A 26,329-nucleotide genomic window follows, 5' to 3' on the forward strand; every position below is an offset into this window, starting at 1 on the left:
ACCTGCAATCCCATCACTTTAGGAGGCCTAGGTGGGTGGATTGCTTGAGCTCAGGAGTCAAGAGCAGCCTGGGCAACATGGCAAAACCCTGTTTCTATAAAAAATACAAAAAATTGGGAGGCAGAAGCGGGTGGATCACGAGGTCAAGAGATCGAGACCATCCTGGCCAACATAGTGAAACCCTGTCTCTATTAAAAGTACAAAAAATTAGCTGGGCATGGTGGTGCGCGCCTGTAGTCCTAGCTACTCAGGAGGCTGAGGCAGGAGAATTGCTTGAAACTGGAAAACGGAAGTTGCAGTGAGCTGGGATCGTGCCATTGCACTCCAGCCTGGCGACAGAGGGAGACCCTGTCTAAACAAACAAACAAACAAAAATTTAGCCCAGCATGGTGGCACGCACCCGTATTCCCAGCTACTTGGGAGGCTGAGGTGAGAGGACGGCTTAAGCCCAGGAGGCAGACGTTTCAATGAGCCGAGATGATGCCACTGCATTCCAGCCTGCTCAACAAAGTGAGACACTGTCTCAAAAAAAAAAGTGCCTGATATTCAATTTATAGACAGAAAGTAGATTAGAGGTTACCATGGGCTAAGGAGAATGAGGAGTTAGTGCTTTATGTATACAGAATTTCTGTCTGGGGTGATGGAAAAATTTTGAAAATAGTGATGGTTGTACAACATTGTGAAGGTAATTAATATAATTAATTCCACTGACTTGTATATTTAAAAATGGTTATAATGGTACATTTTATGCCATATATATTTTTATATATGTACATACATATTTATAGGAATATATGAAGGGGGTGGGAACAAGGAGGCTTGTCTGGGTGGGAACACTAAGGCTTCATGTGCCTGGGTGGCTGATTGACAGCTAAATGCCTGCACAGTGAGCGCTCCTTGCCCAGCTCTGTGCCTCCTCCCTACTGGTTTTGCACCAGTCTTCTTCCAACTGAGCCCATTGGGATAGGCACTGGTCCTTGTCTTAACAGTTCAGGAAGCATAGCTTTCTTTCTTTCCTTTTTCTTTTTTTTTAAGACAGTCTTACTCTGTCCACCAGGCTGGAGTGTAGTGGTGCAATCTCAGCTCACTGCAACCTCTGCCTCCGGGGTTCAAGCAATTCTCCTGCCTCAGCCTCCTGAGTAACTGGGACTATTTTTTATTTTATTTTAGTAGAGACGGGGTTCGTACCATGTTGGCCAGCCTGGTCTCAAACTCCTGACATCAGGTGATCCGCCACCTTGGCCTCCCAAAGTGCTGGGATTACAGCTGTGAGCTACCACGCATAGCCAATAGTTCAGGATGTATATCTTTCTTTTAAAGTATATGTATTTTTAGACCTCAGCAAAAAATCACTTTTCTCTTGCAGTTTTCTCTTTCTCTGACATTTACTTTTAAACACTAGCAATCATGTTAGAATTGGGTTCTCATGAAAGACAAGACAGGAAGGACTAGGCAATTTCCATTGCCTTCTCTCTCATTTATCCTCAAACCTGATCTAGCCACACCTATAAATCATGTTATTGCTTCTGGACATACTCTTAAGTGAGGTAAAATATGAGGGAAAGAAAAGGATTAATTTCCATTTACGCTGGTAATGAAGAGCTCTCTATAATCATCACAATAGATTCATCCAGAAGCCAAGTGAACTTAAACTAGAACCAGTGTGCCTTGTTTATTGCATTCTTATAATTTCAGTTCCTGTTACCAGCCCATTTTGTCATTATTTTTCACATTTGATCTTTCACTTTGCCTCTCTCACCTCCATATAGTCACTTGATATGGTTTAGATTTGTGTTCCCACCCAAATCTCATATCAAATTGTAATACCCAGTCCAGGCGTGGTGGCTCATGCCTGTAATCCCAGCACTTTGGGAGGCTGTGGCAGGTGGATCACCTGAGGTCAGAAGTTCGAGACCAGCCTGGTCAACATGGCAAACCCCCATCTCTACTAAAATAAAATAAAAAATAGTCCCAGTTACTCAGGAGGCTGAGGCAGGAGAATTGCTTGAACTTGGGAGGTGGAGGTTGCAGTGAGCCAAGATTGTGCCACTGCACTCTAGCCTGGGTGACAGAGATTGTCTCAAAAAACAAAAAAAAATTGTAATCCCCAATGTTGGAGGAGGGGCCTGGTGGGAGGTGACTGGATCATGGGGGCAGATTTCCCCCTTACAATTCTCAGGATAGTAAGCGAGTTCTCACGAGGTCTGGTTATGTAAGTGTGTGGCACCTCCCCTCTCTCTGTCTTCTTCCTGCTCTGGCCATGAGACGTGCCTCCTTCCTCTTTCCCTTCCACCAGGATTGTAAGTTTACTGAGGCCTCCTCAGCCCTGCTTCCTGTACAGCCTGTGGAACTATGAGCCAATTAAGTCTCTTTTCTTTATAAATTACCCAGTCTCAGGTTGTTCTTTATAGCAATGCAAGAATCGACTAATATATCACCACAGTGCCCCCAACGTCAGCAGATACAGACACCAGAGCAATGCAGAGGAGCAAAGTGATGCGGTAGAAAACCACGCTTGGGTGGCCGGGCGTGATGGCTCACGCCTGTAATCCCAGCACTTTGGGAGGCCGAGGCGGGTGGATCACGAGGTCAAGAGATCGAGACCATCCTGGTCAACATGGTGAAACTCCGTCTCTACTAAAAAAAAAAATAAAAAATAAATAAAAAATAAATAAAAAAGATTATTAAAAAAAAAAAAAAAAGAAAACCACGCTTGGAGAAACAGGACCTGGGCTCCAGTTCTGGCTCCACCACCAACATGCTGTGTGACCTGGATGGAGTCACTTGAACTCTTTAGATTTAATTTTCTTATGTTCAAGTAGAGGGATGCCACCAGGTAACTGCTGAGGCAGCTTACTAGCACAAAGAAGGGTTTATTGGTGTCTTCTAGAAGCTCAGCGTGGGGATGGGGTGGAAATACACAGAAATAGCAGAAGATTTTATGTGGCAGAGGGTAGAGGAAAGGTATATTGGTTGCAAGCCGGGCTACGCCTAGAGCCAGTTTCCTCTTCTGCTGCTTTGGGTCACTGTTCATACCACCTTTCTCCCAGGATCTGAGTTAGGGTGAAGAAGAAATTAACATTCCTTGGTACTAAAAGACTGAAGTATAAGATACTGTGGTAGATATTCATGAGATGTATGTTGGGAAAGCTATAAGAGTGTAGAGCTCTAGAGTTTAGAAATTTAGCCTACAAAATCTAGATACTTGATTTGGCTCAGGAACTTTTCCTGCGAACTAACCTGCCCACAGAAGGAACAGAAATCAGGTCAATTTGCAATTAGAATAGTAACTGTTAAGAGAACTACAATGATGACAGCTGGTCATTATACTTCTCAGTAGGAAAGCTACTAAGGAAACTCCATTCACCTCAGAAGATTAACCTCAAAAGATTACTCAGTGAAAAAGAATGAGATCAGAAGGAACTGGAAGCACTCAAACTGTGATTGCCTTCAGCTTTACTCTTCGCCACCACAGAAATGTGTCCTGAGAAGGGGATCAGAACCTGTTCTGTATTAGATAAACACAAACACTTTCTGTTAACCACTCCTTTTTCTGCATTGCACATCAACCTCATGGTTCTAACGTCCTTTGCTCTTTCCCAGTTCTTCCGTTCTCTCAGGGCACAGCCTTCTGCAATAGTCTTGGTATTTCAAGTACTCATCTTCTCCCCGTGAAGATGGTGCCCTTTCCTGTAAATAAACCATTAACTAAATAATACTCAAGGATGTCAGTGAGAGCTCTTAACAATTTCTAGTGAGAGGCTCATTACACTGGTATTAAGTGGTTGTAGAATAGGGACTTCTGGAGGCCTCCAGCAAGAATGTCTCATTACAGACGCTATCTCTTCACAGAAAGTTACAGAGTATGTTCCACCTCACATGGAGAGGGCTCTGGTGTCCATCCTATGACAGGAGGAAGAACTAAGGCTGCTAAGTTATTGTAGTCCAAACCACTGGGATGTTAGCCAGCAAACTGTGTAGCTGGGGTCCCCTTTCATAGCACGAGATCCTCAGATAGGCCCGTGGGGTAAGAATCAGAGCAGTGCAGGAAGCAAACATTTAACTAGCTGCTGAGCTGTCAAACTAGGAGCACCTAGGATGAGTGGGATGATGGCAGATTATAAGCCAAGTGCTTGACAGCTTGTCTTGAGAGATGGTTCATTCATATTTGCTTCTAATATCTCTGAATCCAAAGTCATAGTGAAATCACAGCAAGCAGAACAAGTTTTCCCCCCAGATCTCGACTTTTCTATGCAGACCAGTTGTTGGTACTGGAATTCTGGCCTCCCTATTTGATGATGCTAACTGATTGATGGCTGGGATTCCAGTTCCCAATCTGAAAGATGTCTACAGGGAGCTTGAAGGCACCCCAGTGAAGGCCTAGCTTTCCAAATACTATGTATTTTTGTACAAATCCGGCCCAGCTGCCTGAACAATGGGTTTAAGTGCAATTGGGTGATTTCTGTTAGATTGGGATGGTAGAGAATTTGCAGAAGTGGGCTCAACTGGCACTCAAAAATCTGGTACCATCTGGCTTTTTGCAAAGTCCAGGCAGAATCTGAGTTGTGTGGGGTCCCCAATTTACTCTCACGCATAATTCATGACTGGCTATTTCAACAGTAGAGAGAAACACCGAGTTTGCGTGATACAGTATCAGAAACTACATTACATAAATCTGTTCACCACAATAGTTAAACAGAAGAGCTCTGGAGTGATGGAGCCCAAATGTCCACTTGGAATCAGAGAATCTTAGAACGGGAAGATACCTCAGAGGAAATGTGAAATCCAGAGAAGTTAAATAATTTGCCCAGGGTCACAATGCTAGATAGTAACAGAGCTGGGTCTCAAATTCTGGCTGGTGCTCTTTCCCTATACACACTGGGTCCACACGATCCCGTCCATATATGGACAACATCAATTCCTCCATGAATCTGTCACCCTAAGGAGAAAGGGTTTAGGTGAAAGAAAAGTCACATGGGAAATACTCAAGTGCTCTTGGTCAGGGATGAACAATTGAATAACTGGGAGTTGTGAGGCACCAGCATTAATTACAGGCTGGCCACGGATCTGACTCCCCTCCACAGTGGAAGACACTGAGTATTCCCTAGGAACTCATACTGACAATTTTAGGGACAACTTAAAAAGTGTATTCAACAGCAATCTAATGAAAAGCACATGGAACACAGGGGGCCCTGGGAATTTTTCTCCACAGCTGCCTCTGACGCACAGATACAGCTTTAGGCAGCACAACCCAGTTAGGAGCTACCTGTCTCTTCCTAATGCAAAGGTGTTTGGAAAGGTGGTACGACAAGTTGGGCTGACAATCTCTAAGTTGTGTGGCCATGTGACTATTCCTGCCTTACCTGACTGCAGTGGAGAAAATCAAAAGCTGGCTGGTGACAGCCAAGGTTAAGTGAGGGGTGATGGTTCTGTTTCAGCTCTGGAAAGGCGGGTGGTGATGCAGACATCTTGTTTTCTTAAGTGCATCCCTAGATGGGTTTGGGCGGAACAAGGGGGAGGAGGTTTCCTTAAAGAGCATGTGTCCTGTTTTTTGTATCTTCTTCCACGATCTTTTGTTAATACAAATGCACATTTTAACCTAGTTCTTAGGTGAGGGAAGGGGAAAGGACAACATTTAGGAGAACCAGCAATTTAAGGAGCCAAGAGCAAATGCAGTCTACGGGTAATGAATATGATACCAATTCCTTGTTCTGCACCGTGCTCTTAGGCCCTATGCAGGTTGACCACTCCCACCCCACCCCATGTACTCAGGCTGCCTGCCTGTCAGAGGTGATGGTGCTAGTCCTGGCTCCTAACTTCCAGGACGCACCATGGAGAAGACCTGTTTTCTGAGGTTTTCTGAGTCTCAGAGCATCATCCCAGAAAACGGCTTCAATGGGCTTACATGCTTAATTTGGTACAAACTGACTTGGCAGTAAGATTTATTGCCATTGCCTAGTATTGTATCTGGGTTTATTAAAAATCCCCATCACATCTTTTCCACAAAGGGCTAGCATTTCTGCAAGCACCATTAGGCAGTCAATGATTTCAGCTGACACACATAGGGGCTATCACAGTTTAGTGGAGGAGACTGTGTGTGTGTGTGTGCGTGTGTGTGTGTATACATACACATACACAAGATGGAGAAATATATGGAAGAAATATCAGACATATTAATACACACATATGGGTTATGATGGAATAGTGTGCATTTGGTAGGAGGTACCTTTTGGATCTGAATTCTAAAGGAGAAAAGAGACCAACTGCACATGTATGGTAGTGAGTGATGTGGGGTGGGGATTTCTGTTTGAATACAGTATTAAAAGCAGGAAGGAATGCTAAGACCTGATTAGAGAGAACAGAAGGTACAGGGGGTGAGTACATTAGGAGAGATCTTACAGAGGACTAGTGAAGTCTCTTTGCAAGAAAACCTTTAAAATGGGCCAAGCGTGGTGGCTCATGCCTGTAATCCCAGCACTCTGGGAGGTTAAGGCAGGCAGATCATCTGAGCTCAGGAGTTCAAGACCAGCCCGGCCAACACGGCAAAACCCCGTCTCTACTAAAAATACAAAAATTAGTCAGGCATGGTGGCACACACCTGTAATCCCAGCTACTCAGGAGGCTAAGGCAGGAGAATTGCTTGAACCCGGGAGGCAAAGGCTGCAGTGAGCTGAGATCATGCCACTGTACTCCAGCCTGGGTGACAGAGTGAGACTCCATCCAATATTAACTTACTTTTCCCTCTCACACTATTTAAATATTCATTCTCTTAACTTTATTTTTAAAAGTTGTTTTTAATTAGGACAGGTGCGGTGGCTCACGTTTATAATCCTAGTGCTTTGGGAGGTCAAGAATTTGAGACCAGTGTGGGTCTCAAAACAAAGGAAGACTCCATCTCTACAAAAAATTTTTAAAAACATTAGTTGGGCATGGTGGTGCACTCCTGCAGTCCTAGCTACTTGGGAAACTGAGGCAGGAGGATTACTTGAGCCCAGGAGTTCAAGTCTGCAGCGAGCCATGACTGCACCACTGCATTCCAATTTAGGTAACAGAGCAAGACCCTGTCTCAAAAAAAAAAAAACAAAACAAAACAAAAAAAAAAAAACGATATTTTTGGTTAGCTAATATATTCATCTGTTTCAAAATTTGAATGGTACAAAAGGAGTGAAGTCTTTCTCTCCCAACCTTGTACCCTAGTCACCCAGTCATTCAGAGACAATATCACCAGTTTCCCCAGAAATATTTTATAGATATAAAATCAAATATTTACTCTTCGCTTCTTCCTTTTTCCCACCAAATGATGACGGGAAATACTAAATACTGTTTTGCTTTACTCACTTAACAACATATCTTAGAAATAATCCCAGATCAGGACATGAGCAGCTTTCTTCAACAACTGCATAGTATTCCACTGACAAGATAGATTATAATTGACTTATTTATTTAATCAATTCCTTATTTATTCTTACCTCAATCTTGAGAAGAAGGTACCCTTTCCCCCTCTCCTTATAAAATGATTTCCTTGGTGGTCTATGGGGCTCAGCTATAACAGAGTCTGAATCTCTGATGGCTAAACTGAAAGCAACTGATATATTTAAATTCAGTTTGTTGAAAATTAAAGACCAAATAGTCACCTTTACAAGTGTCTTTTTTTTTTTTTTTTTTGAGACAGGGTCTTGGCTCTGTTGCTCAGGTTAGAGTGCTGTGGCAAAATCATGGCTCACTGCAACCTAAGCCTTCTGGGCTCCTGATCCTCCCACCTCAGCCTTCCTAGTAACTGGGACTATAGCTGTGCATTACCACCCCTGGCTAGTTTTTATGTTTTTAAAAAATTTTTAACTAATTATTTTTTAAATTGAGACAGGGTCTTGCTCTGTTGCCCAGGCTGGAGTGCAGCGGTGAGGGCATGGCTCACTGCAGCTTCAACATCCTGGGCTAAAATGATCCTACCAACTCAGCCTCTGAAGTAGCTAGGACTACAGGCTCACACCACCATGCCTGGCTAATTTTTTTATTTTTTGTAGAGATGGGGTTTCACCATGTTTCCCAAGCTGGTCACCAACTCCTGGGCTCAAGCGTTTCATCCACTTTGGTCTCCCAAAGTGCTGGGATTATAGGCATGAGCCACTGTGCCCAGCCACAGTGTCTTACTAAATCTTCCCAGGCTTCTCAAGGTATTAAACCTTGAAACCTCCAAAGAAGAAATATTTATAATAAATACTCCTCTCTATGCTTTCCCAATATTGATGTAATTCCAGTAACCTTTCTTTTCGGATTTTTTTCTCAGTGGGCTGTAATGTTGGCTGATTTTGTCTTTCCTTATCAATTTAGGTGGGTGCTTTCTCAGTTTATCCTTCCCTCCATCTCTTCTCTTTGTGATGGTAATCATGAATCCCTAAAGCGGCTCTCCTCCTCCTCCTTACGGCATTACCTAATTTTACTAAATCACAATATATTCAAAGTGCTTATAAGCCAGAATCAATCTTTAGAACTGTTAAGTGACTTTAAATTTGGGAAAATAAACCAGGTCTCTGCGGAGAAAATGCCTCATAAAGCAAACGTTTATTTCAGAATTTGAGCTTCCTTGCCTACATCATGAATAATTTTACTTCAAAAATTGATGACTGTCTTAAATGAATGGAATCCTGGCCAACGCTCCTCTTCACATACAAATGTTTTTTACAAAATGTAATGATGAACTGAAGTGCAAGAGCTTGCCTCCCACAAATTTTAAAATAATTTATAAAATAGGACCTTTTTTCCTTTTGTAATCTCTTCCTTACGTGTCTTTGTAACACTCCTGCTTTCCTGCCATGTCTTGGCTGTTTAGGGGATGCCTGTCCCTATGTGTGAATTTGCCCCAGTTTCTGACATCACTTAAAAATACTGAGTCCTCAATGTAATTCTCTAGGTGCTTCTAGCAGTAGGTGCCAGGGTACCAATAAGAACCCTGGTGTGAAAGTTGCTGAACCTGAACTTCTGGTCTGTGATTTCAGCAAGTCATTTTCCTCATGAACGTTAAAAACACTATAGTAGGCCAGGCAGGGTGGCCTGGTAATCCCAGCACTTTGGGAGGCCAATGCAGGTAGATCACCTGAGATCAGGAGTTCAAGACCAGCCGCCCAATAAGGTGAAACCCTGTCTCTACTAAAAATATAAAAATTAACTGGGCGTGGTAGCACGTGCCTATAATCCCAGCTACTCAGGAGGCTGAGATACGAGAATCACTTGAACCCAGGAGGCGGAGGTTGCGGTGAGCTGAGATCAGGCCACTGTACTCCAGCTTGGGCGACCAAGCAAAACTCCATCTCAAAAAGAAAAAAACCAACCAACCAACCAAACAAACAAACCAAAAAACAAAATGTTTAAACAAAATGATTTCTAAGTTCTCTTCTTGCCCTAAAATTTTTAAATGAGTTAAAATGTCTTTATCTTTAGAAGCTCTCAAAGAATAAAACCAAAGGTGTAGGTTTCTAAAATGATGGCTAGTGCGGTAGGCAGAATTCTAAGGCAGAACCTGTGACTATGATAATTCTGTGATAAGGTTACTGTATATGGGAAAGGGAATGGGCTAGTTAGTCCCATAACTACATTATATAAGAATTAATCAGGCCAGACATGGTGGCTCACACCTGTAATCCAAGCACTTTGGAGCCAAGGCGGGTGGATCACCTGAGGTCGGGAGTTCAAGACCAGCCTGACCAACCTGGTGAAACCCTGTCTTTAAAAAAAAAAAAAAAAAGAAGCCGGGCGCGGTGGCTCAAGCCTGTAATCCCAGCACTTTGCGAGGCCGAGGTGGGTGGATCACGAGATCAAGAGATCGAGACCACCCTGGTCAACATGGTGAAACCCCGTCTCTACTAAAAATACTAAAAATTAGCTGGGCATGGTGGCGCGTGCCTGTAATCTCAGCTACTCAGGAGGCTGAGGCAGGAGAATTGCTTGAACCCAGGAGAATTGCTTGAACCCAGGAGGCAGAGGTTGCGGTGAGCTGAGATTGTGCCATTGCACTCCAGCCTGGGTAACAAGAGCGAAATTCCGTCTCAAAAAAAAAAAACCAAAAAACAAAACAAAACAAAAGAATTAATCTTAGCAGACTGAGGTGAGAGATTCTGTTGCTGGTTCTGAGGAATTCAGTGCCATGCTGTGACGGGGCCTGGTGAGATCAATGACTGGCCAACAGCCAGCAAGAAAATGGGGACCCTGGGCCTACAACTGAAAGGACCTGAATTCTGACAACAGCATGAATGAACTATGAAGAGGACCCTGAACTCCGGATGAAAATGAAGCGCCCCCTCGACCCCGCCCCGGCCAACAACACTGTGATTTCATCCTTGTTAAGATCCTGAGCAGAGAACCCAGCTATGGTGTGCCCACACTCTGAATCACAGAAACGGGACAGTGGGGAAGGCATTTATGATTGGGAATGTCTTTTTTTTTTGAGACGGAGTCTCGCTCTGTCTCCCTGGCTGGAGTACAGTGGCGTGATCTTGGCTTGCTATAATCTCTGCCTCTCATGTTCAAGTAATTCTCCCACCTCAGCCTTCTAAGTAGCTGAGATTACAGCTTCCCACTACCACACCAGGCTAATTTTTGTATTTTTGGGTTTTTTTTTTTGTTGTTGTTGTTGTTTGAGAAGGAGTCTTGCTCTGTTTCCCAGGCAGGAGTGGAGTAGCATGATCTTGGCTCACTGCAACCTCCGCCTCCTGGGTTCAAGCAATTCTCCTGTTTCAGCCTCCCGAGTAGCTGGGATTACAGGTGGGCGCCACCATGCCCAGCTAATTTTTATATATTTTTTAGTAGAGATGGAGTTTTAACCATGTTGGCCAGGCTGGTCTCAAACTCCTGACCTCGTGATCCACCCACCTTGGCCTCCCAAAGTGCTAGGATTACAGGGTTGTGCCACTGTGCCCAGCCTGCACTCATTCTTTACATGCCTTTTACAGAACCGTCATTCTGCTTTACCTACTATACCAATCTCCATAAATTAGATCTTAGGTGGCACCAGCCAAGGTCTAATTAAGTTTTACATTTCCCAACAAGAAAATAAATTAAAACTGCCACACTTCTTTTGGGAATTTAAGTCTTGCTCTTACTTCAAATCTATCTGACAATTATAAGTCAGTTTACCCTCACAAAGATTGCACATAGACAAGTTGGGCTAATAGTCTCTGTGAGGCCATAGATTTGGATATAATTTTAGGCTATGACATGTCACTGAAAACATTACTTAATTCAGTAAAAAGGTGATTTAGTTATAATCATAAAATTTCAAATCTGCATGAACCCTTAGAGATATTTGTAACTCCAACCTGAGGGTCAAGAGAAGTGACCTGCTCAAGGAGTCAAAGGAAATTAATGACATGGGAAGGTGCTACAGTCCTAACACTCTTCCCCTCACACTACACTCTTACTAGAGTATTCCTTTGCAGGATCTGGCAAGGTCTAGAATTAATTTGTTTACATAACATGAATGAACATCTGTTTATATAAAGAATTGTTCTAGGCTCTGAATAGGACACAAAGATATAGAAAATGTGGTTTGAGTCTTTGAGTTTACAGTCTAATGAATTCCCCCTCCAATGCTGAAGATACTAGAGATATCAATAGGGGTTACATATTCGTAGAGAAATTACTTAAATATAAAGGTTTCTGTAGGTAGTGACACCAAGAATTTTTGGATGAAGGATGAAACTTAGGAGAAGCTAAACAACTTAGAACTTCTAAGCTAATAAATAGTCGAAAGTGACTAATAAAAAGCAGTAGATTCCACTTCCTTAGAGAACAAAGAGTAAGCCTTATCTGGTGCTTTTTTTAAAGGGTGATTTAAAAAAAAATAACTTTTTATGATGTTGCCATGTTGGTACAGGTTGTTTCCAGCCCCCAATAAGATAAACAGGCAGAAGAAAGCCAGTACATATGGGCTGAAAACCAGAACAGGCAGCTTGGTATAGTTTTAATGTCACCCTAGTATATTAACATAGTATTATCTCTTTTTATTTTCACAATAACCCTGAAACAAGTATTCTACTATCACCATTGTACAGATCTGGAAACTGAGGCTTTGAGAACTTAAGGAATTTGTTCAAGGTCACAAAACTAGTGAATAACAGGAACTCAAGCTCAGGTTTGAATTTAAAACCAAAATTTATGTTCAGCACAATTTCTTGCACACAGTTAACTCTCAATGAATGCTAGATGTTAGAACAGTATCTAAAAGTGTGACAGAGCACTGGTATACCAATGAGCGGAGGTGGTGAGGAACATCTTGGTCCTTAGAAGGTGTATCTATATCCTGTATTTTGATGTTAAAGTGATATGGTTCCAAAGGTAAAGATCACAGATGTGTCTCCTAAGGCATTCCTATGGAGGACAAGAAGCTAGATTAGACAACTCCAAGAGTCTGTTACTGTCATGTAAGGACTATGGATGTCAGAGTGTGTCTGAGCTGTAGAACCCACAACTGAACAGAACAGACAACTGTAGGGGAAAAAAAGGTCACATTTCAAATTCAACAGAAGGGCACTATCTCCAAAACATCATAGTTTACCAAAAGAACATTATTCTCACCCTAAGAATGGTCAACTCTTAGTCTAAAGCAACTAGGAAAAAATAGCCCAGAGTCTGTCTTCCCAATGCTACAGTGAAGCATGGTTCGAAATGGTGAAGCCACAGTGCTCCCTGGATGGTGCTTCAGCAAAGATTTTCAGACTCTAACAGAATTGTGGAGTATCCTGAGAAGCAACATAATGGTGTGGAAAGAACACAGACTTGGAATTAGAGAGACCTGAGCTTGAATCCTGGCTCTACCACTGCTTAGCTGGGTAACCACGATCAAGTGGCTTCATTTGATATTTTCCTCATCCATAAAATGAAGATGAATGAGGATAATTCAGGTTTTAAAGATTAAAAGCGATAACATGCATAAAGCACTTAGCATTGTGCCTGGCACAGAGAAACTACTATGAAATGAGAGTTGCTATTAGTGCTCCAGATGTGTGATGGCCCCACAGTTCTTGATAGGACAGTGCTAACAGATTCTTAGGGTTCAGGAGAGGGTGGCAGCTTGCCTGTCAAAGACAGTTGTTCAGAATATAAGTTTGTTGTGTGCTAGAAATTGCTTATTTCCTCAGTAATTTCTGACTCTCCCAACAACCCAGTCAGAGCCTAAGTGATAAAAGACTGAGGCTCCCTTACTCATTCAAAGTATTAGACTCAAAGAAATGGAAAGCCACAAAGGTTCTCAGAGGTCGTCCATGCCATCCTTGTCCCTCCAGAGACAAAAGAAACTGAGACCATTTGATGATGTGACTAAAACATTAGAAAAAATACTTGGGGTTGCAGAAAGCACCTGTGGGAGTTATGCCATAGATTTTATTATTTACTCTCTTGGTTTGTCAGATAATAAGGTAAACTGCACATATAGAATAACTACAAAGAATCAGGGCCAACTATGTCATAAATTACAATTTTCAATGTAAGTAGAATTGTGTGGGGGCATGAATAGTGAAGACCATGGACTATATTTGTGTGATTATTTTCTGATTTTATAGTTCAAAGTACACCGAGGACATAACTGGACTCACAGGTTTACTGCATCTGTACTCTCCTCAGGTGCTTTACAGTGGAGCTTTCTTGTACCTGGAAACCTTTTATTCTCCTGGCAGAAATGGAAATATTCTGAGTTATACGAGCTGAAGCTTATTCTAGAGCTCCAGCTCAAATAATTTCTAACTTTTCATCATAGGAAGCCATTGGGAAAGGAGTCATGTTCAATTTTCCATTACCTTCTTCAGCAGACCATTTAAATCAATCAGACAGCCACTGAGGAGTCATAGATCTAATTTTATACCCAGTATGTGTATGAATGAGTAGTAGAACCAGTTCTTCTCAAGTGCTAAACAGAGAGACAGTGCAGACACACAATATTTCATGGAAAAAGGTTCTTTCTTCAAATGGTCAGAACTCTTGGAGAACAATTCATTATTACCTGATGGTTGTTATTCTCAACATGAGTCATGCAGAACTAAAGAAATAGCCTCAATGATATTTGATGTTTTTTTCAAATGATAGGAGGGGCAAACAGAAAAAAATGAAAAAAGAAAAAGAAAAAAAAAGAAACGTGACATTTTTTACTCTGGAGGAACTGGACTATGTTCTAACATGGTAAATCTGCAGTGGCCACCTGCCTGATCTTTCAGATTATTCTGAGGAACATTAACTCTGTAAGTTATTAAAAGGCAGTCTGGAGTAAATCAAATCTGGGAACCATATCCCTCTTCCGGAGATGATTAATAATGCATATTTGCATATTAAAAAGTTGGCAGGAGTGCTGCAGGAAGAAATTCTATGTAACTCCAGAGTTTTCCAAACTTATGAACCAAGGAATACTTTTTTTTTTTTTTCCTTTTAAATCCACAGAACCATCAACATATTGCAGTATACAGTGTTCTTCACAATGCTGTTTGGGAAATTCTGTGCTAAATTGTGCCTAAAGACTGGTTCGTAAACTCTAAAATAGCCAAGGAAGAGGCAGTGCCAGGGCCTAAAAGATGCCAATTTCTGAAGGTTCTAACCTTTTGGGAAAAAATAAAGACAGCTGAGACTCAGAGCAGAAGCCAGACAAAAAGTACTCCTGGTCTCTACCCTGGCCTTAATCTTTCCCGACCACGGGTATGAATTAGGGCCCCTAGTTTTAAGATCTTCTTGTGTATAATTAGCACTTTTCACACCCAACTGGAACTGCTTCTACACTTATCTTTCTCCCCCATTAGACTCTGAGCTTCTTGAGGGTGGAACCCTGTGCCCAGCACAGCACCTATGCTTTTGGCTGAATAAATATTTGAGCAACACTAAATTTTTTTAAAATTATCAACTTCATAACAGAAACAGCTGACATTTACTATTCGTTTACCACATGACAGGCACAAAGTTAAGTGCTTTATGTAGATTTAGTCTCACAACTCTATTAAGTGAGTCCAGTTGGTCCTTTATATGTGTGGGTTCCACGCCCATGGATTCAACCAACTGCAGATCAAAAATATTTAATAAAATGTTGGGCGTGGTGGCTTGCACCTGTAATCCCAGAACTTTGGGATACCAAAGCAGGTGGATCACCCGAGGTCAGGAGTTCAAGACCAGCCTGGCCAACATGGTAAAACCCTGTCTCTACTAAAAATAAAAAAATTAGACAGGGTGGTGGCACAAGCGTGTAGTCCCAGCTACTCAGGAGACTGAGGCAGGACAATTGTTTAAACCTGGAAGGCAAAGGTTGCAGTGAGCTGAGATCGTACCACTGCACTCCAGTCTGGGTGACAGAGCAAGACACTGTCTCAAACAAACAAACAAACAAACAAAAATAACAAAACATTTCCATCACTTCACATAGTTACCTTTTTGTGTATGTAAATAGCAAGGAACACTTAAGATCTACTCTCTTAGCAAATTTCAAGTGTACAGTAGGATTACTAGTTATAGTCACTATAGTATAAACTAGCTTTCTAGAATGATTTCATCCTGTATAACTCAAGCTTTGCACCCTTTGAAAAAAATAACTCCCCATTTCCCCCACTCCTGTAGTCCCTGGGAACCATCATTCTACTTTCTGTGAGTTCAACTTTATTTAGATCCCATATATGAGAACCATGATCTTGTACTAGAAGATCTTAAGGAATCCGATAAACAATGTTGAATAACAAGACTGTGTCTATATCTCCCCCAGCCCCCAGCAGGACAGGACCATCTGCAATGAGCCTTCTCGGTGCCGTCTATCACTCTCATCTAAGCTGAGATTGATCAATGCTTCCATGGGAAGTTTTCTGATAAAAAAGGGGAGTGGGGAATGAGAAAAGAAACATACTCAGAACAGCCTGAGGTAGGTGAGGTGTGCGCAGTTTATCAGGCCCAGAGACAGGAGTATGGGACTTCAGTCACAACCCCATTCCCCATTCCGTGGCCAGGCATAATTATTTAAAGCTATTTTGTTCCTGACTGGCTGCCTTATCCATTAGTTTCATATTCCAGAATCTATGATACAAAGAACAATGTATCCACAATCAATAGCTTATGTTATTTTAATGTAAATTCTTGGTAAACAAATTAGAAACTAGCTCTTCCTTTAAAAACCCACTTGTGGGCCAGGCGCAGTGGCTCATGCCTGTAATCTCAACACTTTGGGAGTCTGAGATGAGTGGACTTCCTGAGCTCAGGAGTTCGACTCCAGCCTGGGCAACACAGTGAAACCCCGTCTCTACTAAAATACAAAAAATTAGCCAGGCATGGCAGTGTGCACCTATAGTCCCAGCTACTAGGGAGTCTGAAGCAGAAGAACTGCTTGAACCCAGGAGTTGTAGGTTGCAGTGAGCGGAGATCACGCCACTGCACTCCAGCCTGGGTGACAGAGTGAGACTCCGTCTCAAGAAACAAAACAAAAAACCCCACTTGAAACTGCTGCTAATTGGAGTGTATATTCAGGGCAACATGAATCTACGCTACTGGGTTGCAGTCTTCAAACTTGGCCCAAAAAATTATGTGTGTGTGTGTGTGTGTGTGTGTGTGTGTGTGTGCGTGTAACTATATATATAAAACTATTAATAAAATCTTAGTGCTTTGGAGAGACTGAAAAATCACACTGTGGTCATCAACAATGAAATAAACACATTTTTAGATAATCCCAAAACTAAAAGAATTCATTGCTAGCAGATCTGCACTACAGGAAATGCTAAAGGAAGTTCGGCTGGGTGTGGTGACTCATGCCTGCAATCCTAGCCATTGTGGGAGGTTGCGACAGGTGGACTGCTTGAGTCCAGGAGTTTAAGACCAACCTGGGCAACACGGTGAAACTGTCTATAAAAAATACAAAAATTAGCCAGGCATGGTGGCATGCACCTGTGGTCCCAGCGAACCAGGAGGCTGAGGTGGGAGGATTGCTTGAGCCTGGGCTGCAGTGAACCAGTTTGAGCCGAGGTGCCTATCTCATGAATGAATGAATGAATGAATGGTAAAGGAAGTTATTCAGATAGATGGTAAGTGATACTACATAAAAACTTGAGCTGGGTGCAGTAGTGCACACCTGTAATCCTAGTACTTTGGGAGACTGAGGCCAGGACTGTGAGACCAGCATGTGCAATATAGCAAGAGCTGTCTCTACAGAAAATAAAATAATTAGCTGGGTGTGGTAGCATATGCCTTAGTCCTAGCTACTTGGGAGGCTGAGGTGGGAGGATCCCTTGAGCCCTCGAGATTGAGGCTGAAGTGAGCTTTGATCATACCACTGCACTCTAGCCTTGGTGACACAGCAAGAACTCTGTCTCTAAACCACCCCTCCACACTAAAAAACTCCCTAAAACACAAATGAAGAACCAAAAAAAAAAAAAAAAAAAAAAAAAAAGAAAAAAAAAACCCACTAAAAAAACCCTTGGGTATTTAAAAATAAATGAAAAGCACTCAAAATTATAAGTATGTGGGTAAATATACAAGACTTTATCTTAATTTCTTAAAAAAGAAAAACTGTTGAAAGCAAAATCTCTAATATTAGAGACAGTAATATATACAGATGAAATGTAAATGACAACTATAGCATAAAGGATGAGGCAGTAGTAAATGCAACTATATGATTGCAAGGTTCTTACATTTCATTTGGAGTGGTACAATATTAACTCTAAGTAAGCCATGAAAGTTATATTTTTAGAGAACCCTCTAAAATACAAAATGCTAAGTGGCTACTAGGCTCAACTATATGCTGCCTAGAGGAGATGCACTTTAAAGACACGGATAAGTTGAACATAAAAGAATAGAAAAATAAGCCGGGTGCATTGACTCATGCCTGTAATCCCAGCACTTTGGGAGGACGAGGTGAGCAGATCACCTGAGATCATGAGTTTGAGACCAACCTGACCAACACAGTGAAACCCCATATCTACTAAATATACAGAAATTTAGCCAGGTATGGTGGCGCATGCTTGTAATCCCAGCTACTAAGGAGGCTGAGGCAGGAGGATGACTTGAACCCTAGAGGCCGATTTCAAGAGTCAAGATTGCGCCACTGCACTCACTCCAGAGTGAGACTCTGTCTCCAAAAAAAAAAAAAGGAAAATATATACCATGCAAAGTACAAAAAACACTAGGTTAACTATTAATATGAGACCAAATAGATTTAAAGATAAGGCATATTACTAAAAATTAAGGGGGAACATTTCATGAGCAAAAAAGGGCCAATTCATCACGAAGGCATAATTTTAAGTATGTAGGCTCCTAAAAACAGAGCTCAAAATTCATGAAGCAGAGACTGACATTAAAAGGAAAAACAGATACTAAAAGGTAAAAGACATAAAACAGCTAAATAACACTATCAAACATCTTGACCTAATTGACATCTTTATAACACTGTACCCCAAACTGCAGAATACACATTCTTTTTAAATACATATGAAACATTCATATATAAAAAAAAGCAAACTATATACTGGGCCATAAAACAAGTCTCAATATAAAGAATTGAAATTTTATAGAGTGTGTCCTCTGACCACAATGGAACTAAATTAGAAATAAATACCAAGAATATATCCAGAATAAAACAAAAATATTTTAATTTGAATTAATTTTTATTTTTTGTAGAGACAAGGTCTTGCTATGTTGCCCAGGCTGGTTTTGAACTCCTGACTTCAAATGATCCTCCTGCCTTGGCCTACCAAACTGTTGGGATTATAGGTGTGAGCCACCACATGCAGCCAAAACCAACATATTTGGAAGTTAAGCAACATACTTTTAAATAGTCCATGATACTACCTAAGAAATCAGACAATATTTTGAAAAGGATGATGTAAAAAATACAACACACCAAAAATTGTGAAAAGCAGATAAAGTAGTGTGTGTGTGTTTAATTTTTATGTTATGTTTTGTTTTTGTTTTGAGACAGGGCTTTCCTTTGCCTCCCAGAATGGAGTACAGTGGTGTGATCTCAGCTCACTATAACCTCTGCCTCCTAGGTTCGAGCAATTCTCCTGCCTCAGCCTCCCGAGTAGCTGGGATTACAGGTGCATGCCACCATGCCCGGCTAGTTTTTTATTTTTAGTAGAGATGGGGTTTCACCATGTTTGCCAGGCTGGTCTCAAACTCTTGGCCTCAAGTGATCTGCCCACCTTCCAAAGTGCTTGGGATTACAAGTGTGAGCCATCACGCCCAGCATAAAGCAGTGTTTATAGGGAAATTTACAGCTTCACAAACTTACCTTAGAAAAGGTAAGTAAGGTTCCATCTTAAGATGCTTAGAAAAACAAAAACAAAACAATATATACTGAAAACAAGTAGAAGGAAGTAAAAAACGTATGAGCAGAAACCAACTCAATAGGCAACAAAACATAGAAAAAATTAACAAAGTCAAGAATTGGTTCTTTGAAAAGATTAACAAAATTGTTAAACCCTACTCTACGTAGACTGAGTAAGAAATATTTTTTTAAAAAATGAAAGAGAACACGTAATTTGCTAACAGTAGAAGTAAAAGGGGATTTCAGATTCTACAGACATCGAAAGGGTAGTAATGGAATATTATGAACAACTTCATGTTAATAAATTCAATAACTTACAGACAAGAGCAAATTCCTCAAAAATATAACCTAAAACTCATATAAAACATAAACCTTACATATTTACTTTAAAACTTAAGTCATCAAAACCTTTCAGAAAGAAATTGGCATGCCCAGATAGTTTCACTGATGAATTTTATCAAATAAGACTCAGAAAGAAACAACACTAATCTTACAGAAATGTCTTCTGAAAATAGAGAAGGAAAAACTCCTTAACTCATTTTATAGACTGATTGATTGATTGACTGAGACGGAGTCTTGCTCTGTTACCCAGTCTGGAGTGCAGTGGCATGAGCTTGACTCACTGTAACCTCCATCTCCCAGGTTCAAGTGATTCTTCTGCCTCAGCCTCCTTAGTAGCTGGGACTGCAGGTGTGTGCCACCATACCTGGCTAAGTTTTTGTATTTTTAGCAGAGATGGGGTTTCACCATGTTGGCCAGGCTGGTCTTGAACTCCTGACCTCAGGTGATCCACCTGTCTGACTATATTCCTACAAGGGTTACTACTCATCATAAAAAAGGGTTAAACTACTGACATGCAACAGAGATCGATCTCAAAACATTAAGTGAAACTTTAGAAGGAGTGTACATTTGTATAATTCCATTGTATGAAGTTCTAGAAAAAGCAAAATTAATCTATAGTGGAAAAATATGCAGTACAAAGGTTTCCTCTTGGTGAGTGGGGACAAAAACTGTGAAGGGGCATGAAGGAACTTTAAATGAATCTTGAATTTTAGTTAATACTCATACTGGGCTGGGCGCAGTGGCTCACGCCTATAATTCCAGCACTTTGGGAGGCCAAGGTGGGTGGATCACAAGGTCAGGAGTTCAAGACCAGCCTAGCCAACATCATGAAACCCCATCTCTACTAAAGATACAAAATATTAGGCTGGGCGCGGTGGCTCAAGCCTGTAATCCCAGCACTTTGGGAGGCCAAGGCGGGTGGATCACAAGGTCAAGAGATCGAGACCATACTGGTTAACATGGTGAAACCCCGTCTCTACTAAATATACAAAAAATTAGCTGGGCATGGTGGCGCGTGCCTGTAATCCCAACTACTCAGGAGGCTGAGGCAGGAGAATTGCCTGAACCCGGGAGGCGGAGGTTGCGGTGAGCCGAGGTCGTGCCATTGCACTCCAGCCTGGGTAACAAGAGCGAAACTCTGTCTCAAAAAAAAAAAAAAAAAAAAGACACAAAATATTAGCCCAGTGTGGTGGCACTCCTGTAATTCCAGTTACTTGGGATGCTGATGCAGGAGAATCGCTTGAACCCGAGAGGCTCACTGCAGAGGCTGCAGTGAGCCAAGATCGCGCCATTGAATTCCAGCCTGGGGGACAGGGTAAGGTTCCACCTCAAAAAAAAAAAAAAAATCATACTGATGTATTTGGGAGTAAAGTATACTTACATTTGCAACTACTTTGACCATGTCAGGAAATAACATTGATTAGAGAGACGAAGATATGCATCGTCATACAATCAAGCAAATATAGCAGAATGTCAGTTGAGCTGAATATATGGATTTTCTTTAAATAATTATTTCAACTGTTTTTGAATGTTTAAAAATTTTCATAAGAAAATGTTGGGAGGAAAAACTTCGCTTTCAATTCCTCCGTTTTTTCACATTGCTTGTATAAACTGTAACTGAATTTCTATGAAGTAGGCCAAAGGAGCAGGGGTGCTATTCTCAGTCATATTACCTTAAAAAATAATCTTAATAAAAGAAATAAACTAAAGCATTCCTTCTCATCAAAGATATAACTTAAATTGTATAGTGACTTTAGCTTCACATTGTATATGTAATGACTCTGGCTCGGATGGGGGAAGTTCTGCAGTTTCATGCCCTGTACCTCAGCTTAGATGCTTATTTTCAAGGTTAGTCATTTAAAGACGGGCACCTGCCCAGACTAAGGCCTTAGCACAAGAAAATGTATGCACTGAGCTTGGCATCTCAGGGTGAAATGCAAGGCTCATACAATGTCAATAAATCAAAACACATACCAAGAAAAACTTACGTTTTACTGTTAAGGAGGGACAGTCACCTAAGAGATTACAGATCCAATGTTCATACCTTCAAAAACACTGTTGATTTTCATTACCTTTATCAAGAGATGCTCCAGCCATATGGTAAAAACTCAATGCAGTGTCCACATCATTAATGTTCTTCAGGAAAGTAAAGAAGTTCTCCACCTCTTGAAATGTCAGACCCTGAAAGAGGAGGGACAGCAAGGTAAGGCAGGACCTGTAACGAAAAGCAGCACAATATGGGCAGGCAGTGATTCAGAAATAGTCTGCAAATCAGAAATTTATGCTCATGTCTAGAACAGAAACTGAATAAATTAATCAAGGAATGTCAAATTCATAAACAGCAGGGGGACGAAACTCTTGACTTTTACCCTGAGAAAGGTAAACTGGCTAACTGCTTCTCTCTTACATGTAAAATCTGACAAAGCTGCTTAGAGTGATGGCTGAATATCTTAACAAAAATATTTCTGTTTTTTTCTTTTGAGACAGTTTCACTTTTGTCACCCAGGATGGAGTGCAATGGGCTCACTGCAACCTCCGCCTCCTAAGTTCAAGTGATTCTCCTGCCTCAGACTCCCGAGTAGCTGGGATTACAGGTGTGCACCACCAGGGCCGGCTAATCTTTGTATTTTTAGTAGAAACAGGATTTCACCATGTTGGCCCGGCTGGTCTTGAACTCCTGATCTCAGGTGATCCACCCGCCTCAGCCTCCCAAAGTGCTGGGATTACAGCTGTGAATTACCTCACCTGGCCTAATGAAAATATTTCTAACTGTGCGCTCCAATTAGACACACTATCTATTATGACACTTCCTAATTGGGCTATTGCTACTTGATCTGTTATACATCTTAAGAAGTAAAATCAGAGTCAGGACTTCCAGTTTAATAGTCTGCTCACAGGCCAGCTAAGCTTTCTGAGCCTTAAGCTAATTAAACAATCACCAAAGTCGGTGATATCCTGGGGAAGGGTGTCAGTATTTAGCAAAATCCAAGTAATGAGGAAGCTGTTCGTTAACTCAATTTATTTTTTTTTCTTTTTTTCGACCTTCAAAGCTACTGAAAATCAACATATTATCTCAATTTAAAAGCTACTCACAAAGTAATTTGCCACCTAACTTTAATCTGATGAAATTCTGTGAATGAAGACATTTTTTTCAAAAGCTGTTCAAAGATTTGCTGATCTCTAATTCTACTTTCTATGATGGATCAAGAATAAGTAGTTATAGAAATAGGGGCTACTGGGAATTCCTTTATAGGGAGGAAGATTTATCCTATTTGCCTTTTCCCTGCTTCCCACACATCATGCTGTGATGGAAATGAATGCAGTTTCTAAGAAGGGAAAACATGGCAATGTCCTAGATGTCCGAGACACTGAAGTTAATGCTTTTTAATAAAGCATCAGGTCCTTAATGGGCTGCAGATGTAGACTGGCTTCTACTTGGTGCTGTTCCTCTTACAATTTCCATTTCCTCAAACTACAGAGTCCAGAACTCACATCAGGAACTCAGTAATAAGGAAATCTAAATACAATCTACAGTTCTTTCCTGGTACTCTCCAAACTGGGTCAACTGTATCTTTCTTATCTCATCAAACTGAAAGCTAAAAGTCTGTATAAGGCTGGGTGCAGTGACACATGCCTGTAATCCCACCACTTTGGGAGGCTGAGGCAGGAGGATCACTTGAACTCAGTCATCAGCCTGGGCAACATGGTAAAACCTCATCTCTAAAAAAATACAAAAAAAGTTAGCTGAGTGTGGTGGCGTGTGCCTGTAGTCCCAGCTATTTGGGAGGCTAAGTTGGGAGGATTGCTTGAGTCTGGGAAGCAGAGGTTGCAGTTAGCTGAGATTGTGCCACAGCACTCCTGCCTGGGTGACAGAGCTAGATGCTATCTCAAAAACAAAACACAGCAAAAAAGACTGTATAATTATGTCACATGATCTTTTATAATTTTTTTCCTTAGAATCATAGAACTTAAAAAACTTGATTATGGAATACAATGACTATGTAGAAAGGTGCATAATTGTAAAGCTCATCATCGAACTGTTGCAAAGTGAATACCCATAGAACCTTCATTTGGGTCAAGGAACAGACTATCATCAGCATTCCAGAAGCTTCGTCCCTCCCGCCAATATATCCCTTCCTAATCATAAGCTCCAGCTCCTGCGCAACCCTCACTGACAAAAACCACTATTCTGTCTTTTAGGGAATTCATGTTCTTGCTTTTTTAAAAAAAATAGCATGTTTATATGTAAACAGCATATTTACAAAAACAGTTGTTTAATTTTATCTGTTGTAGAACAGTATAAACGGAATCATGCAGTAGACATTCTGTTATCTATGGCTTCTCTCTTTAAGATTTGTTCATGCTTTTGTGTGTATCTGTAGTCCATTAATTTTATTGCTATAAAGTATTTCATTGTGTGAATACCACAATTTGTTAATTCTACTTGGGCTACTTTTGGCAATTATGAACAGTGGTGTGTCTCTACTTAGCATTTATTCAAACATTTATAGAGTACCTACTATGTACCAAGTGTTGTAATTTTTGGTAGTGGACTGGAAGGCCTATATTATATGCTTTTTCCCTAATTTGAGGTCACTCTCTTGGCTTTGCCTCAGAGTATCCAGAGTTAGGTTTCATTATGGATGCCACAGTATGCTATTTAAAGTAGGCACTGGCTAGAATCAACATTTAGAGGAGAATCCCAAAGGATTAGAAGTACAGGTTGTACAATATCATTGCTCCTGGATGGATACTAATCTTCCTTTTCCCTCCATCAAAAGACACATAAAGGTGGAGCAGTTCAATAGTCTATCGATGGATGAATGGATAAACAAAATACGGCATATACACACAATGAAATATTGTTTAGCCTTTAAAAGGAAGATTTGGACTCAATCTGCAGCATGATTGGCCTTGAAGACATTATGCCAAGTGAAATAAAGTAGCCACAAAAGGACAAAAGATAATGCTACATGACTGAACTTATATGAGGTACTAAGAGTAGTCAAAAATAGTGTTGTCAGGAGCTGGGGAGAAGAATAATGAGGAGCTATTGTTTAATGGTAAGGATTTCTGGTTTGGGAAGATGAACGAGTTCTGGAAATGGATGGTGCTGGTGGCGCAACAATGTAAAGTACTTAATGTCACTGAACTGTACACTTAAAAATGGCTAGAATGGTAAATTTGTTATGTATATTTTACCACATGCAACACACATATGCACACAACATGCTAAAACTCTTTTACTCTTCTTATTAAGGTATAAAATCCTGTAGGGGTTGGTGAGTTAAGGGACTAAGTTATTGAAAGGGTATTTGAGGCTAAAAGGTTAAAATAAAATTCCTAAAACAGTTAGAGCATGGTAGAGGAAATGTGTCCCACTGTGATGATAAACAATTTCTAATGTCTGTTAGTTTCTAACAAACACTGTGAAACATCAAATATTACAGCTCAAGACCAGAGTGCTTATGCTGAGAATTATCTGAGGACAGAGAGAGAACAATATAAACTGAACGGCTATTCATTTGATGATTTAGAAAAACAGTGGGCTGCAAATCACATTATATAACTATTAAATCCAAATATACAACACTATAGTTTTATCACAAAGATATAATAAAAAATTTATTGAGCACTTACTAACCACTTAGCATTATGCCAAGAACAGTGAGGGAAATAAAATTGCACTGGACACAGGCCTTAATTTTTATGGAGCTTAAAATTTAGATAGGTCTCCTTAAAGAAAAGATGATGTCAGTCACAAAATTCTTACTTTTTGGTAATTACTATAGTAAAAATCCAGAGGGCTATTAGAAAAAAGCTAGAGTAAGACTATAACATAAGCTTTGTGGCTGTGAAAATGGAAAGTGAAAGGATATATTTATTGCAAATTAAGTTGTTTGGACAAGAAGGCTACAGCATATGCAGCAATCTATTGGCAGGTGACTTGAACTGCAGACATAATTGTGAAAAGGAACTGTCTCTTAGGCTTTGCAATAAAGGGATATTCTTGACATACTGTGGGGGGAAAACAGAGAAGTTACTCTGTGACTAATTGTTCAACAAACTGGTTATCTATCTACCTTTGGAAAGATGGACTTATATAAAACTGGGCTTTAGGTGACTCTAAAAAGAAGGTAAGATTAATAATAGTTTGTAGACAATAGAGATACTTCTTTAGGTTGTTTAAAAATGAATTTAACATTAGAAAGTTGTTAAGCAAGTAAATAGAATTGTCTTTCAAAACTAAAAGCAGGGCCAGGCGCGGTGGCTCATGCCTATAATCCCAGCACTTTGAGAGACTGAGATGAGCGGATCACCTGAGGTCAGGAGTTCAAGACCAGCCTGGCCAATGGGTGAAACCCTGTCTTTACTAAAAATACAAAGTTAGCCAGATGTGGTGGTGCACACCTGTAATCCCAGCTACTTGGGAGGCTGAGACAGGAGAATCGCTGAACTCAGGAGGTGAAGGTTGCAGTGAGCCAAGACCACGCCACTGCACTCCAGCTGAGCAAAACTGTCTCAAAAAGCAGTGGATAAAATACAGGAGAGGCTGAGCACAGTGGCTCATGTCTGTAATCCCAGCCCTTTGGGAGGCCAAGGTGGGCAAATCACTTGAGCCTAGAAGTTTGAGACCAGCCTGGCCACCACAGAGAAACCCTATCTCTACTAAAAGTACAAAAATTAGCCAGGTGTGGTGGCACACGCCGGTAATCCCAGCTA

The 26,329-nt window shown here is 40.9% G+C and overlaps 1 protein-coding gene across 3 annotated transcripts in view; it reads right to left on the minus strand.

Moving 5' to 3' along the window:
• The window catches only part of MICU1 (mitochondrial calcium uptake 1), a 224,373-nt gene that overhangs the window by 8,359 nt on the left and 189,685 nt on the right, over window positions 1-26,329 (minus strand). For all 3 annotated transcript variants that reach the window (XM_074382370.1, XM_010339272.3, XM_003928615.4), the window contains one exon: window positions 21,679-21,787. In XM_074382370.1, the coding sequence (XP_074238471.1) occupies window positions 21,679-21,787 (109 nt within the window). The remainder of the gene's footprint in view (window positions 1-21,678; window positions 21,788-26,329) is intronic.

The sequence above is a fragment of the Saimiri boliviensis genome, chromosome 12 (assembly GCF_048565385.1).
Source record: "Saimiri boliviensis isolate mSaiBol1 chromosome 12, mSaiBol1.pri, whole genome shotgun sequence".
NCBI lineage: Eukaryota > Metazoa > Chordata > Mammalia > Primates > Cebidae > Saimiri > Saimiri boliviensis.